Source organism: Perca fluviatilis, chromosome 9 (genome assembly GCF_010015445.1).
Source record: "Perca fluviatilis chromosome 9, GENO_Pfluv_1.0, whole genome shotgun sequence".
Taxonomy (NCBI): domain Eukaryota; kingdom Metazoa; phylum Chordata; class Actinopteri; order Perciformes; family Percidae; genus Perca; species Perca fluviatilis.
Window position 1 is genome coordinate 17066075 of NC_053120.1, and position 17929 is coordinate 17084003.

The window sequence follows — 17929 nt, forward strand, 5'->3', positions numbered from 1 at the left end:
GGGATTTGTATGCCTGCCAGTCTATTGCCAGCCTTCTATCTTCTGTCTTTCTCTCTTGTAGAAAAAGTTCCCTCCAAAGGAAATTCACTCAGATGAGAGTTTATGGCCTCTGAATCCTTTGATCCTCAGAACCTGTAATGCAGTAATCATGTGTGATTGAAGGATGAAGAAAGGGGGACACAAGCTGAGTGGTAGCAAGAAAGATAAAGGTGAAAAAGTGAGAGAGAAAACAGGTGGTACTGATGGAGCGGGATAAGTGGAAGGAGCTCGCATCTAACCAGGGTTGGCTGGCTCCTGAACCTTCGCCATCAATTTCATATAATTCCTGCTCAAGAAGAGCGACCCTGGCCACCCTAGACATCTGGCCACAGCCAATATAAGATACTGGGGTAGAGTAAAAAGAAGGGGGGAAAAAAGGAAGAGATGAAGAGAAAGTAGATGGAGAGCAAGGGACAGGTATAAGCGGGGTTAGGGCCTGGCTGATTGGTTTACTTCTGACTAGAAGGTTTAGATAAATGGATCATTTGTAGCAACAAGGAGTTGGCCAGGAAACTAAATTGAATGAAAGATCAGTGTCTCCGAGACACTTTTACCTTGATAAGCACTCGCTGGGCTGATAGTCCTGGTCATTTCACCTGTGGCAGGAGAGTTTCCTCCCATATCAGGTAATTTTTATAATCTGTATCTTAAGGAGAAACCAATCTTTTTTTCTCTCTATAAAACAGCCATAGCCATCTCCCATGTGTATGTGGAGCCCCAGATAAATCAAATATAATTATAATACTTATAGTAATAATTTCTAATGTAATCACAATGTGTTTTATTGATTAATTTTGCCTCCACTCAATCATTTCAAATATTTTTTTATATTATGTATTGTTCCATGTCTAGAAATCTCAAAATCTATATGTAATTCAGCTTTGACAGTTAGATTTTCTGCATCTGGTTGCTACCTTCCTTCATTTTTTTCATTCTATTTCATTACGTTTGCGCCAGTACTTTGCTGCCATATGATTTTGTTGAGAAATTGTTGAGATGGTTGAGAAAATGTAAATCAGTTCTCTACAATTCTCTGCAATAGCTGCAATTCTGAGTATGGGTACATGCACATATTCATATTAATGTGCAGCTGGACGTGGGATTTTCTTGCCCTCAACAGCTTCTAATTAATCTGACAAGGCAATAAAACTTTTTCTTTTTAAATAAGAATATTATTAATACAAATTGCATTTTTGGAACAGTGCATATTTTACAAAGTAAGATGAGCATGTGGAATCTAATTTAAAAAAATCCATATCAATTAAATAATAACGTGCAGGAATAAAATCAACAATCCAAACTATGCTAAGGTATTGTAGTTGCTTCCCACTCAAGCAGGGAATGAGATTTGGGAGGGGGTTCCTGTGAAAATGATGAAAGTGACTACCTTTGGAGAGGCCCAACTCATGCATAAAGAAGAGCAAAGGGATACGGCCTGGACCACCAGCCTCATGCATATACATGAGCCACCAGCCCAGGTGACGGAAGTCCTACAACGTGGAGGTCGTGCTGTGGAACCTGCAGGATTGGCATAGTTAAAAAGACTTACAGTGCATGCTTCGCAAGTGCCGTACCTACACTTCCTGTGGTAAAAGTTGGATGGCAAGCAGCAAGATTATTAGTATTTCTTCTATGATGAATTAAGTGCAATGTGTAATAAGTCTCAAACTAGGTATACAATACAATGCACAATCAAGAAAAAATATTCAGATCTTCTAAAAACTTAAGACTTGTGAATTATAATTATTGTTAGAGCATTGCAGTTCTTAGTGAGAAGTAAGGTGTACTTATCAGAGGGACAAATGGAGAACAAGAGTGGGAAGAAAATAACTGTCTGAGAGAGGCCAGTTGGAAGATGCTTTCCAGGACTCATTCATGATTACAAAGCTTGTGTTCTGGAGTGCAGCCCAGATTCTACTGGATTTGACCACAGCTGTTCAATATTTTAAAAAAACAACATTGTGCTCCTTGGCCCTTAAAGGGCAACTCCACTTCCACTTCCACATGTGTTGATCTATTCTGTCTTTCCCTTCTGCCCACAAACCCATGAACCCTCATTTTCTGTCACATCCTTCTATTGAAATACATGGAGTTTAATTTATGCGTCCCATCTCTGTGTGAATGGGGATGTCATTGGGTTGTTACAGCTGAAGGGGAATTATTTTTTCCTTTGGTACACTGTGTTCTATGTTCTTCCTTTTATTTTTTTATTTTTTGCAGGTTCCTTTTACTAAACGTGTAGAAAGTTTTTACCATTTACCAATTTCCCTTTCAATGCTGCTTTACAGTAGGATATTATGGTGAAATTGTAGCTGAGGTCCTCTGTTGTCCACTTTTCCTCTTCACAGTCCTGCTTGTTACCCAGCTTATCAGCATTATTCCTACAACCTTTCAGTCTTTTCATCTTTTTAAAGTGACTTATTTTAACACTCTGACTCTTCTCTCCGTGGTGAAGGCCCACATTCTTTGTGACCCTCAGTGCCATATCCGCTTGTCATCTCCACCTCTCAAAGTGACATTAAGCAATTATCTGGCAGTCTTCTGACTGGCCCTCATTTTTCCAGCCACCACATATTCATAATTCTTGTTCTGCTCACCAAAGGTGCCTCCAAACCTGTGATTAGTAGCTTAGTGCACGAAGCTAATGGCCCACCCAGACTGTGACATCACACCCCAGCCCCACACATCCACCTCCCGTGAAATCCTTTTGCAATTATTGTCACTCTTTGTTTTCTGGTTTGGATATTTGTTTGGGTGAGATTAGTTGCTTTGGCAGAAATAGCACAGTGCTGTGGCTCAGCCCTCTCAGTCCGTTGTTGTTTTGGCTCAAAGTTGTTTGGGAAGCTTAGAGAGGCCTTTGCTCCACATGTCAGAAGTACTAAGTCTTGATTCTCGCACATATAAAACCCTGTTTCCTCCTGTTTAAGCAGTGGTTTCGGCATTTAGGTCTTCCATATGGGCATAATTGTCGACTTTTTTCACACATGACAATAGATCATTTCTTTCCCACAGTGGAGGCACTGCCGAAGAATGGTGATGATTTGGAAAATATTGACACAAGGGAAGAGGAGCATTCTCGGATATCACGCAGGCTGTTTTTAAATGATGAATTCAAAAACTTACTTTGCAGTGGAAAGACTTGCTTATGACTCCAACTTCATTGCCGAACTTATGGATGAGCTTCAATGAGCTGTCAAAGCACCCCCCCCAGTACGCTCTCATCAATGTCATCATTAATTAGCTATGACGTCAAGTTATGCTGCCTAGTTGCATCGTCTGACAGGATCAGAGCCACTTTAGTTATTTAAAAAAAGTTGTACTAAAAAAGTTGAGAAGTTTTGGCTCTCATGTAGCTCCTATTTATTTCCCTGCACTCTGCAGGGGAAAATCCCTTAAGAAAACATGTCTCTCAACCAGACATTGGCTCAGTCACAGCACTTTCATTATTAACACATATAATTTCCTTCTGAATGTGAAATGATGATTAAATGTAAAATGTATTACACAGCTGACTTAAGAAGAGCACAGGACATGCAGTTTTTTATATATATATATATATATATACACACAACTTCATGACTATTTACATTGTAGATTCTCACTGAAGGCATCAAAAGTATGAATGAACACATGGAATTATATACTTAACAAAAAAGTGTGAAATAACTGAAAACACCCTTTGCTTTTTTTGATAACTCTGCAAACCCTCGGTGTTCTCTCAATGAGCTTCATGAGGTAGTCACCTGAAATGGTTTTCACTTCACAGGTTTGCTTTGTCAGGGTTAATTAGTGGAATTGTTTCCCTTATTAATAAAAAAAGCAAAGGGTGGCTACTTTGAAGAATCTAAAATATAAGACATGTTTGCAGTTATATATATATATATATATATATATGATTTTTTCTTCTTCTATGTATTATACCATAATGTATGAACACATTTGTTCATACTTGTCTAAGAACACCATAGCCTTGAACATGCTGTATCTGTTAATATGGTTGCTTTGAATGTAATGATACTACTAGGTTTTGAAAAGACAGATTTTTAAGAAAATCCACTTGGCTACAAAATTGCAAGAGTGGCGCGTGCCTGAAAGGGGCTATACATACCATTACTCACACCATGATTCAACCTACCTTGGTTGGCGGTTGTATTTCAAGAGAATAAAGCTGAGCTATTGTGATTATATGAGATGGCATAATTACGTTCTCTACAACTCTAACAAAGAAACCGGAGAAGTCCATTTTGACAGACTCGTACGGCAGAATTTCCACCCACACTGTGTTGTAAACTGACATCAGGTTTCAAGGTGCCCACTGCGCCGCCACACACAGCCCCACCATCCCAAACACATGCATACATACTTACAGAAACACACACTCAAAGCCACCCACCAGTAAACCAGACGTGACTGGTTGACGTTTCTCTACGGTGAAGCATTTCCTTTAATGGCCCCGGCCTCATCCCCTGTCTCCCCTGGAGTTCGCCTGTCTTACCCCAGACGCCTCAGGAGCCTGACAAGACAGGAGAGGGAGAGGGAGAGGGAAGGAACTCTATAAACTTTCAATGGTTGAGACAGATAAACAGAATTTCTTTCCTTTTTTTTTCTTTTATGTTTTTTTTCCTCTAGCTCTTCTCCTCGCAGGCAGGGGATCTTTAAAGCTGTCCTAGACAATTACTCCTCTCTCTTGTCTGTGCTGTGTCTATCACGGTGGCTCACCACATCAGGGAAACAGCCTGTATTGTATGTTTGTTTTTTTATCGAAAACTGGACCCTGGCTTCCAGCATTTAATATTAAAATGTGGGACAAAGACAGCAGCATGTCTGTCAGTCATGGAGAAACTTATGGGAAAGCCTTCTCACAAGCCAAAACACGTTCTTGGATAAAGTCATAAAAATCACTCACAAAATAAAGATGTATTTTTCTACATTAAATGAGTGAAAATGTATGCATCAACTTTCAGTGCAGCTTAATGAGTTCTAATGAAAGTAATATATTGTTATGATGCCAATCTTCATTCTGTGCTTTGATCAAAGTATCACAAAGGGACACATCACTATTCATATAGGGTAGATATAACACTGTGATTTAGTGACAAATGTCATTTTCTAAAAGGTCTCTCAGATTAACCAAGCATATTTGTTTTATTTCAATTGTATACTGTGAAATTTTAACTGTTCACCTCCACCACAAGAGCGTCACTGGGACTCTTTAAAGACAATGGTGCAGCAACTCAGGCCAGTATCATTATCTTATTAGGCTAGGTATGGGCATTATTCACATTCACAATCACTGACTGCAGCAGCAGTGTTTTTATTTGAAAATGTATCAGCCATGTGGTGTGTGAGTTTATATATTCTGGGTCTTAAGTAAAAGATAAAACATAGTATTATTTCAAGCAGCAAGTAATTATTGTTTCCTTTAGTCTTCAAACACTTTAGCTATAAGCGATTGTACCACTACATACAACACACACAAAAACATACTTGGAAGCCTTGTTGGCAAAATATATCAGCCTCTGATGTTATATAGACAAAACCTGAGCTCCCTCCTTTGCCTATAATGGACAGGAAATGATGCCCTACTATTACCCTGTTCAGCCTAAGGGTAACATAATGTTTCCTGCCTTGTGCTATCTATAAACAGGCTTTTCGTTACATGGTTTGGTTCCTGTTATTTGCCATCAGTTCCTCTCTTCTTCAGTTATTTTGGCTTTCACATTTGACAAAACTGTGGTCATAGCTGCTACCTGTGGTGGTTGCTACCATTTGTTCTCCAAAATATCCCCCTGTTGGCTGCTATCATTGTCTTTCTTTGGCAAACAAGCTGTCTACTTGCCGTTTATCTCACTGGTGATGATAGCTTTATGAATGTGGCCTAATATGGACTGTGTTCACAATTGGAGGTGGTGTGGAAAGTGTCAGAACAGTCAGTTTGAATGCCAGACTAAAGTTCTTGTCACTCACACACAGATATTTACATTTTTACAATAAAGCCACTTAAAACCACAAGATTTGAGGGTAATTTAATGGAATAGCCAGTTGCTGTGAAAATGAAGCCTGTGACCTTCTCATTACAGGGTGTGCGTGCCATCTGCTTATACAGCACACATACATTATAAAAAGTAAACAACATACATATAGTACATACAAAAATAATAGTCTAAAACTGATTTTTTATTATTCTTTCTCAGCCTCAGGGACTTACAGGGCAAACAATCAACCAACAGTTACCTTAAATTCTAAGGGTAAACTGCAAAATGCATATACAACTTCAACAAGAAAACATCAAGCAAATAGATGGTTTACCCTGCAGGGTTTTCATATGGTCAGAAAGTTGACCCCAAAAAATAATTTTGCAGTGCAATAATGATGCAAACTTCTGCCTTACTTTCAATATCCCTCCCACCTTTTTCAATCTTTCTGTGTCTCTCTCTCTCTTTCGTTGTCACTCTTTTGCTCTGCCCCTTTTACTTCCTCTTATCTGGTCTTTCAGACTATTTCTCTCGGGTTGTATTCGCTGATTTGGATGTAAATGTTGCCCTTGGTGGCTAGATGCGCTAGGTGTGGAGAATACCAATGGGACATCAGACGTCTTTCCGGGAACAGAGCAGGGGGGTAGAGATTGAGTGCTCGCTGTATAATAACCATTATTCAGCTGAGATGGCTATCCAGAGAGGGCTATCTGTGCTGGGGCCAGAGACACTGTGATTAGATTTCCCCTGTGTTGCTATTCTTCTCTGTCCCTGGATCTTTCTGTGTCACTGTTCCCCTGTCTTCCTTTGTATAGTTCTCAAACAATTTAACAGGGGTCCCATTGGTTATACGTGGAATGTGATGGAAAGATGCATTGAAGATAGGGAAATTACAGAATGTTCTTCCATTTGGTTTGGTTGGAAGTTATACATTTGGCTGCATAGCATCATCACAAATCACCTACTTTCCACAACCGACAAAAAAGCTGCCAAGTGAAACAGTACAGTGTGCCGTTTGTATGGAATGAAAACCAGAAGCTTACACCGGTTTCACAGATTATTTTCAATAGCTGGTGGCTTTGAGTTGCTTTACTTTACAGCACATCCAAGTGCAGACAAAAACAGGTGATCTCTTTCACAACATGAGGCACAAGTTAGTGGTCTTGAACATACTCTTAGTTAGGAGACTTTTACTTGGTTCTGGTTCAGTCTCTGGACTCGTAGTCAAGCTTATCAGGTTACTGGAATGATAACCATTAAGACTCAAATGTCCACATTTGGGAAGGAACCTTGTAGACTCAACTAATATGGTGACAATATGGGGGAACTATGATGCTCTGTGCTGACCATTGTCAGGGGCCTCAACCAAATTTACAAGTGTGCATGTATATCCAATCAAGTAAATATATCAAACGTAATATTTGCCAATATATATACACAGATTGACCATTCATACACAAATGCATTCTAGAAAATAGACTTTCCAAAATACAGTTGTACCCCAGCTGTACAGAACCTCCCTCTTAACACACAGACACTCTTCTCTTTTCTCTGGCCTGCCTGATTGACGTGAAGAGATCTGGCTGTGTTGTAGGTGCAGAGCAAATGGAAGTGCATTGTCTAGATTCCCAGCAGCTGGGTCTGCCCATTAGTTAAACATCTATGTGTGTGAAAGAGAGCAGGCCATCAGTATTCTTCATCCTCATCCACTATATTTATCATCCTCTTTTTGTAGCTTCTAATCTTAACCTCACTCACTCACTCACTCACTCACTCACTCACTCACTCACTCACTCCACTCACTACTCACTCACTCACTCACTCACTCACTCACTCTTCTTTTCCCTCGCTCTCACCCCTTCTCTCCCCCAGCAGCCCCTCTGTGGTATTAATGCACAGACCTGCTTAAAGCCTGTGTCTCTATGCCGTGGCGCTGGGTAATCAGTTAACCTGATTACGCTGCTGATGAAATTAAATCATTTCAGTAAGTGAAAATAATAATATGAGTAATGGGTGTGCAGGGGACGGTGGAGCACCCCACGGCATTTGCTGCAGTCCTAGCCAGTCAGATTTTACCTCTCTCTCTCTCTCTCTCTCTCTCTCTCTCTCTCTCTCTCTCACTATAGCTCTCTCCTCTCTATGAAATAATTGATGGCTCAGAACCAACACCTTTGAAGCCACTATGTCAGAGATTTGACATCAGATGAAAATGGACTACATATGCAGTATAATAATATAAAGATCCATTCACAGGATAATATCCTGACCAAGGCTCAGGACTAACACTGCCAAGGTTAGTGATTCAGTTAAGCATGTTAGAACAGAACACTAATACACTGGGGTTAAGTGCCATATGTTATACTACTGTATATAGCTAATTAGGTAAAGCATAATAGCAGCATTGTGTCGGTCAGTGGGTAGAGAACAGCACTGGAACTGACAGGTACCAAGGCTATGTGCTCACTGAGTAGAGCCCACAGGTGGCCATACTATTCATAGTGCTGTGAAGTACATTTTATCACACAGTATTACATTGTATTTGTAAAAAAGTTGGTGAATACTTGCTAACTATGCTGCCATGAACTGTGTGTATCATAGCAGTAGGAGTTCCAAGGTTATATTTCAAATTTTCACCAGGACCACTGATTTAAAGTATACTGTATGTTGGAAAAAATTCCTACTAAATGACAGATTTAATTACAAACCCATTTTGTATAGAACTGTAGGACTCTGGTAAAGTTACTTATGACTATAACAGACTTATATTTACTAAAAAGAGATGTTTTGTTTGGTAGCAGTGAATCACTGGAAATGGGATTAGTCAGGACAGTTAAATTAGTCTAAAGGACGGATCTTTTAAGAGGGCCACGCTTAGCATGATAGAAAGCAGAAAGCAACAGCAGGCATGAATCTGCAGATTATCAGCCAGGCAGTGGCTAAGCTAACCAGAGGCTGATTAAAGGCTTTGCACCTGTCAATTGTGTAATGATATTAAATGGCGGAGCAAAATTAAAGACAATTATGGATGATGATGGCACTCAAGCCAACTCGAAAACAAAACAAAGAGAATGACAAAAATCTAAATCTAGATAAGGTCAACTAGCCTGTATAAGGCTTTGGTGTCATGCTGAGTAAGCCAGCTGTTGCATGGAGTGGACATGCACTCTTGAAAGCCTACTCCAATTAACATATGCATTGAGTAAAAGCTGCACTCGTTGAAACCAAATCCTCCTAAATAGTCATCTTGTGGGAAAATATGCATTCCTTATCACTGAAAACCTTTTTTTTTGGCTGATAAATAGTTTTTCATCTGATTAAGTTCAGAATGGTCTCAGTGGTGTCTTTGAAAGGCCTTCGCCATTGCTGCCTAAGTGCTATATATCACAGCAGTGATCAGGACCAAGCTGTGCTGCCCAAATGCCAACCATCAGCATATGCCAACTAAACGAGCACTGACCAATTTGTGAATCAATGGGATGCATCAAAAAGGCTTTTGTGGCACTTTAAAAAACAAGGTAGCCCAACAAAGGAAAATGGTTGGTAAGCTGGGGAAATTAAGATTCTTTTAAGTGCCCCCACTTTGTCTCTTGAAACAAATGTACCTGTGGAATAGTCAGATTTTTTTTCTTTCTTTTGTAACCCAATTGGTGAAGCTTGTTTTGATATCCTTCAAAATCAGGAAGATGATCCTCCGATAATACTCAATTAGATAGATAGTTTTTTTGTTGTTCATAGTTTAGCTTTATGTGATTACGGAAATTGAATGTGAATGAATGTCTTTGAGATTAACCAAAACTATTCAAAAGTGATATGGTACACTTCAGCATGTGTCTCATGCCTCTGTAGTAGGATGATTGTTGGCCTAAGTGACAAAGGCTGCTCCCAGCAAAATAAACCGCGACTTCGTCATTCACCAATAGTGCACAAACGTCCATTCTATTTGGCCTGTGTAGATTTATGATCACTGAGAACCCCCACTACACATCATAGAAATGAAATTGCTACACCATTATGGGTGACTGGCCCTTTGGGAATTCTAGGATACTATCAGCCCATGTCATTGGTTGCATTATCACTTTCACAGTCAGGCTGGCTAACCCTGAAGTAACACTCCCTCGATGAGTGATCTATTTATTTTTGCATGGCCACCTTTATCGGCAGAGCCTGTAAGCTTCAGGGGGAAAGATTGTATCGGATTCTATTCCTGGGGTAAGTAAGTAACCAGCAAACATGCCATTTATTCAGGAATGGCTGCCAGTGCTGTATCAGGTCAGAGCAGCTGTAACGATAGCATCATCTCTCCATCCACCATCCCTGCTTCTTGTTTACTGCTGTTTTGGTTGGTTGGTTTGTTCGCCCCCCTTTTTCTGCCCTCCCTTGCTCCTTCAGGCAGATTCCCTCTGTCAATTGCCTAATTTCATTAGTCTCAAATCCAGTTTTCAGCTTCATTACTGTAGTCTGTGCAGGCCCCTGTCTACTGTTTTCATACCATGAAGACAGAGTTAATGTGTTGCAAAGCACAGATAGGCCTCGGCAACATCAAATACATTAGATGTAACACCCAAAAAGCAGGCCAGACCTAACCTTCGCAGAGAGAACTAGCTAGAGGGGTATGAGTGTGCAGCACCTTTTTATGCCATCTTATACATAGATCAATGATGACACACAGAACACAGAGTTTGTGAGAACATGTTGCTCTGTCTTGTTTTGAAGTTTCTAAAGTGAAGTGTAGGCTTGCCAGTGCTTTTCTAAGCTCCAGGGGAACTTGGTATAAAGAGATTATACAAGGGTGATCATTAATAATCAATGGAGAGGATACAGCACGGAGCCTAAACCAGTGTAACTGCTTGTACTCCTGTGAACCTAGCATTGAAATATTAATCTTGCTCTGTTGATGTCAGCCTAAGTTAGTAACCTGTCTAGACTTAGTTTGAGACCCTCTGGTTCATCCCATTGTTCCCCTGTATTTCATTTATTTTCCAAGATTCAATATTTGACAATGTGAACACATAAACTCACCACTCTCCATGCAAACCCAGTGCATAATGTTGCAGTGCAAAAAACAACACGATTTTATCTTGGTGCTAATTTCTTTTTAAAGATTTAAACAAGTTTTAGGGCTAATTCATTATGTAAGCTGTCACAATCCAAACTATAAAATCATATTTCATGTTTTGCAATCCTTCTAATATGAAATTCTTAACTGGCATGACTTAAAATGAGAAATTGGTCGAAAATAGAAGATTTTGAAACAAGTATTTCTTTAATCCACCATGATGTCATTGCTCACAGTCTTATTTGTATAAGAGGTAAATGTAATATAGAATAGCTCTCTGTGTCGATTAAAGGCAGTAAGACCAACCCTGCTTTAATTTATTTGTATTCTTAATTTGTCCAACCCTGCTTTTAGATTATGCAACTCGCAAACTGCGACTAATTTCCCTTAATTTAGCGCGTCCTGGGTGTCAACAACACCAACGTGATGTCTTCAGAGTGGACATGAGGTTATTGGCTCTCCAGATGAACAGTGACCTCTGCTGTGCCACTGGCCAGGAAGTTCAGTCAATCTTGTCTGCATTGCCATGTGGCCTTGGGCCTCTGATGCATATTACAATACAGCTCAGGGTGCTTTCCCCTCGGTTCTCATCATCTAAGAATGAGTCACTGTTCTGGCTCAAGTCGGGGTAGATGTCAAGCAATTTGACCCATGGGACTAATTGCCCCAAGAGTGAGGAGTCTGCATAAGAAGAACAATGACCACAGAGCACACTACACTGACGTCTCTTAACAGTGAAATAATTGCTCAATCATGCATGAGTATTAGCTGCAAGGATACCACAATCTTTGTTGGCTAGTGTGATGGTTCTTGAATAAGTGGTGCAATAACGACCGTCAAAGAGGCTTCAATCTTACCCTTTACACCAGTGGTTCCCAACCTGGGGTCCGGGCACCAATCAGGGGGGCGGCAAAGATCAGAGGGGTGGGTGCAAGTCTTTATCTGGTTTGAGGTTGAGGTAAAAAAAAAAAAATGTGCACATGTTAAACAAATTATGATAATACACTAGAATATATAATGTATACAAAAGTCTGTATGAAAACTATATATTTTTGTTCTCGCTTAAAATTGTAGGCAGGCTACTTAGTAGGCCAAATCTCAAGGACCTCTTAACCTGTGACCCTTGCTGTCATCAGGTCAGCTGGTAGCTGCTATCATCCTCGATTTTCCTGCCGCCACGGCATCACTATTTTATGAATGAAACATGGCGGACAAACGTAAAAGTGCTGATAACTCCTCTGTATCAAAAAAGAAAGTAAGGCTTGATCTCGAGAGTTACCTCAACTTCGGGGGGGGGGCTCAGCTTTCCTTAGACATGAGTAGGGGGGGCGCCAAGGAAAAAAGGTTGGGAACCACTGCTTTACACAACCCTGGCTTGTGCCTTTGATGGCAGAGTGAAATCCAACCAATTGGTATTCAGTCCTGGGCTATTGGTGGTTATAGTGTGTCTCAACCAAGTGGGGGGTTTTGCAGAGCACTATGTAACCTCAAATTGACTTGGAGTGTCATTTATTCCTCAGAACATGGAGAAACTAGATAGAGAAATCACTCAGATTACCGGGCTTTCCGTCTGGTATTACCTTTCACTCTATTGTCTCACCCGCTGATCTTCTATTTGCATTTAAAGTCATGTTTTGACTACTTGTTATACTGAGAATATGTGCAGGAAGTCAGTGTCTTCCTTAAAGGTATTTTATTAAGACACATTGTTCTTAATGGATAAGCTAGTTGATAGTGGGAATGCAGTCTGTGAGTACCTGGCTACCTGTTGGCTTCTCTAACCATCTGGGAAAGAGGAAGTCAAAGAAAGCACAATGCTTGTTTTCCCTGGTCTTCATTCGTAAACCTCTCTGATGCCTCAACGCAGCCTTCTGGGAGAGCCAGATTATTTTCAAGTCTTACTATCCATAAGGAAAATGGTAAATACAAATGCATCATTAAGCTCTGTAGTAAGCCTGTTTAATTTTACACTATTGAGAGGATATGTGAATGAGATTGTATGGTTTGAAGGTTTAAGGTAACATGGACACTATCACAATATATTAACACATGTATTTATTCATGAAATGTTATTGTAATTACACTTAAGTATACGTAATACAATGTTAGTGCAACAATTTTCCTTCTAAAATTAATTTTGTCCTCCTATTTAACCCTTACAGGTCCCTATTATGTTTTCCATTACATTAATATGAAATTTCAAATGCATTACAAAGGCAGGTAAAACTACGCAAAAAGGTCTCTTATTGCTACAGTAATCACAGACTACACAGCTAGCAATCATTTTAAAATGTCACTGAGTCAAGTCCTACGTGTGGCAGCAAAAATACACTTCCAAAGATCTTCTTCCCAACAAGAATGAATGAAGAAAATCACTGCAATGTAATCATTTATTTTGTCATATTTTAGTTAAATCGCTAATGTGCTCTAAGTTCAAAAATGAAATTATATGCACAAAGATTACAACTAACTACTTTGAATGGGAACTTTTTTAAAGTCATAAAAGCTGGCTCTGCAAGTGAGAGGACTTACGCCTCTTCTTTTCTTTTCACAGAGGATCTACTCCCACCAGGCTTCCCTAACATTGACATGGGCCCTCAACTCAAAGTGGTGGAGCGCACTCGAACAGCCACTATGCTCTGTGCCGCCAGTGGCAACCCTGACCCAGAAATCACCTGGTACAAAGACTTCCTGCCCATTGACCCCAGTGCAAGTAATGGGCGAATCAAACAGCTACGCTCAGGTAAGGAAAGCCCAAGCAAAATGTTGCTGTCTTTTTTCCCTCTTACTAAATTAAGAACTTGTTTGATTTCACAGGGCATTTTGTGGCAATAGTTGTGGCTGTTTATGTGCTTTGAAGCTACTGTGGCTTCTCCTCTGACCAGGTTGTTATAACCCTAGGTCATCATCCAAAAAATGTGTTAACAAATTACATTTAAGAGTGCAACATTACTGAATGATGTCAAATGATTCACCAACAACTCAGAAGTGTGTCATAGTAGACAATTAGGGCAAGGTCCACATTCTACTGACACAACTCAGTGGTGGATATGTTTTTTGTTCCCATTCATTAAACCCCACTGAGAGTTCCAGTAAAGCAAATACTAATTATATTGCTAATTAAGTGCAGACCCTGGAGTTTCCCCGGGCAATAAGGGGGTATAGATCGATGATTTGTCACCATTCGAAAAATCCAATGACGTCTGTTTGATTTGTTGCTGCAAACGTAAATCAGACACCACTGAAGGAAGAGTCTGTTGCCATTAAGTCCTTGCCCCAGTTGTGGTCCTCATGAGCGGTAAACTCAAAAGAATCAATTTGTCATTTCATTATTTATGCCTTGCCATGTCCACAGCTCCCTAAGATGCTTTTAATTGTAGGTGTTTTATATTTAACTTACTGGTGCACAGTTTTGACTTTTAAAATTTCAAAGCAAAACCTGCTATCAACATATGTGTGACAATTTGCTCTCTCTGAAATGATGTAAAACCTACTGAAAACTCTGTTTCTTGGTTCATAGTGGCTCGAGGACCTCCTCTGGGAATGCTGGGTTGTCCTTACTGTAGGTGCTTTGGAGAAGGCTGTCAGCCAGTGCTTTTGACTTTAGTTTGAGGACAAAGAGCCTCCACAAGGGACTTTTTGAAAGAGAGCTCTAAAGTAAATGTTTTCACCTCCACGCTCATCTTTTTGCACTTTCAGCCTTCTCCGAAAAACAATTTAGGGCTCGAACCTTAAAGGTGCACTGTGGTGTTTTCTTTTGAACAAACCAAAGTTGTTTACATTCAGTGTTTCCCACCAAAACGTACTATGTGTATCCTTGAGGTCTAACAAACATTTTGGTGCATTTGCTTGCTCATAAAACAAAGCATTTTTTTCCCATTGCATTGTTTGCCATTTAGCACTAGTAGTGGTCAAAAACTCCACAGGGTACTCTTAACTGTTCAGATTCCCTGCACCTCCTGATGTGTAACAGGCAAATATGCCTAACAAGGTTGTAAGGATATTACAGTTTCACCCTACTAATAATACTAATACCAAGTATTAGTCTAATACCACGCCAAAGAATAGTGGAACATATTTTACATTCATGGTTTTTGAGCAGTTACTAAACAACTAGACAACTGAAATATTGCTCTGACAAGTTTATTGTATCATTACGGTCATCAATTTAATCTTGCCATGTACAGTATATTAACAGTGGCATGATGTGTTTTCACCATGATTGTGATATCAGAGGTTGGCAGTTATGCAGCTGTATGTAGTCATTGTGGTATTGCAGTACTTGGGTAGTATTGTACAAAGTAGGATCATGCAACTTAAGCGGACAATATTTAAAATAGCTAGAGTTGCATTGACGCTTTACTATGTAGGAAAGTAAAAAAAACAAATGGAAGGCTATTAAAGATATTAAAGCTTTTTAGAGGATTTGATTATTGTTAGAAATATTTGTTTCTCAGGTACATTTGGCGGCTGGTAAGCATAACTACTCCACCAGAAATTTCTTAGGTTGTATATAATCATATGAAAGGCCAGCTTTGCTCTAAAAATTGGGTTACCTGTAAACTTTGTCAATATGGCTTTGTGAGTTTTGAGCCTCTGTGAATGATGGTCAAATACATTCAGCTTGCTGTCTGTTGTCGAGTTCTGTATCATCTGTCTTTATCTGTTTCATGATTTCGTCAATTGTCATTGTGTGTCCTGTCTAACTGAAACAGAATGCTGTTTTGTTGTCTCTCTCTCTCTCTCTCTCTCTCTATATATATATATATATATATGTGTGTTTTGTCTGTATTTGTGTCTGAAACTCAGATGTGTCTCACATTGCAGAGTCTTCAACACTTTTCATTTGGCTGTGACCCATAACACAAGTTAAAAATAAAAAAATAAACAATAAACCAACCAATAAAATACAACTGAAATATAAAACAAAAAAAGGGTTAATTTGATTTTTCACAAAAGAAACGCCTCTAATTAGAATTTTAAATTGTAAATAGAATTTATGTTACAGGACTTAAAAACTGCTAAAATACTGAGGTGGGACACAAGACCCAACTAATCTGGAGTCCCTTTAATTATTGCGTGGCAGTCTCTTTAACCTCAACCTAAAATGAACTATGTTGTTCTTCCCCTTTTTCTATTTACTTTCCTCTTGCATTGTCATTTTCAGAAACCTTTGGTAAGTGTCTTGCAAAGCCCAGAAAGCCCACCCACTCTCCTTGAAGCAGATGGCACATTTAAACTACTTTCCAAAATGCATGTATCCCCTGCTCTCCCCTCACCCTTGTCCTCTTTTGCCACTTGTTCCCTATGTTCTGTTTCTATTTATACTAAACTTTTACTTTTGTTTCGTCCACACTCCTTGTGCTATTCTTCTATTATCCTCTTTCACCCCCTACACTGGAACTTAAAAAGGCAAATCAAGCACAAGCAGCAGCATGAGTTGGGGAGGCATTTAGGTATCACAGTCCACCAAGCAGCACCGTGTTTATTTATATGGACAAGACTAGCTGAGCAAGTCTTTTGAGGCAACATCCTGCTTCACATTAATGCTAATATGCATAGTAGGACTTGTACTGCCCAGTTCAACCATGTTTTCTACGGTATTTTAGCACCTTTTCTGGACTATTTGGGGTCTAAAGTACCTTGTGAAATGTTACCTTGAAGGTACTGTAGCTGTTGCCTTATGTACTTTTCCCCTGACCATTTTCTCCAGATTTTACACTGCCGATGCCTCCTGTCACGTCTAGTTCTTTCTTTCTGCTGTGTTCCAAGACAGCAGGCTTTGAGGAAATAATTGGACTCTGCTTGAATCCAAGACAATTATTCCTGTGCAGTCATAGCCTACAGTATTTTTTTGTCTTCTTGGTGAGACGTATAACAAACACTTTCCTCCAGAAATACACTGTTGTTTTATGCTCAGGGGTAAATGATCAAACTTTAGTTTCACAATAACAGCCTTACTGTCCAAAAAATACCCTTGGAAAGTGCAGCAAGTACTGAGAGGGGCTGAAAGAATCTTGAGTTCTTTCCAGGTGAAGGTCACTGCACGAGCGCTGACTAGCTGCACCCTCCAATCCCACACTTGGGCTGGGTCGAACCTCCAAATATTTTGTCAGGAGAGCATTTTCTTCTCTTGCCAATTTGGCCCAGATCCCCACTGGCTTACAAATCTCTAGCTCAGGCTCTATTGGCCATGCTAGAGGGCAAGGACTCAAGTGATAGTTGCATTTGGCCACTTCTTGTATTCCTCCTGACTTTTTCAACTAATTGCAAAAATATACCCTGCCACTTTAAGCTGGGTATATTTTACTTACAGGTCAAACAATATGTGTATGTAGGAGGGTAGAAAAGGAAATTACTTTCCCTTGTTTCAATACCAAGGCTCTCATAAGGTAATGTTAGCTCTGGGGGCTTGTCTTTTTTCTGTAGCCTTTTTGCTGGAAAGCTCATTCAGCAGCCAGGCAGGATTTATGCTGATGAGAAAAAAGCCTGCCTGCTAAAGCCCCCTAGGCTGCCATCTTCTCATGTCCTTAGCACTTTGAGTAGCCATCTTGGGTCTCCAGGTTTTAGTACTTAGTAATTCATCAGTTTTTCTTTTTTTTCAATGTTAAAATCACTATAAAAAACCGAACAAAGATAAAAGTTCTTGTGGCAGGCTTTGAGTCTTTTTTTTTGTTTTCAGATTCTTCTATTTATCAGAGTGCTGTTTTTTGGGGCTACCTGTTTGCACTCTCAAGAACTCTGGCATGTCCTCTCCCATAGATGATAGCCTTCTGGTAGGAGATAGGGGAGCGAAAAGGGGATCATGGGAAGTGGGTTGGAAAATATGAGTTCAAAAACATACAGAGCCTTCAGCTCC

At 39.8% G+C, this 17929-nt stretch overlaps 1 protein-coding gene across 19 annotated transcripts in view; it reads left to right on the forward strand.

Moving 5' to 3' along the window:
* Positions 1–17929, forward strand: part of ptprsa (protein tyrosine phosphatase receptor type Sa) — a 251267-nt gene that overhangs the window by 139456 nt on the left and 93882 nt on the right. For 10 of the 19 annotated variants that reach the window (XM_039811969.1, XM_039811978.1, XM_039811973.1 and 7 more), the window contains 2 exons: positions 13625–13813; positions 16238–16246. In XM_039811969.1, the coding sequence (XP_039667903.1) occupies positions 13625–13813; positions 16238–16246 (198 nt within the window). The remainder of the gene's footprint in view (positions 1–13624; positions 13814–16237; positions 16247–17929) is intronic. The other 9 variants (XM_039811975.1, XM_039811977.1, XM_039811980.1 and 6 more) reach the window with 1 other exon arrangement.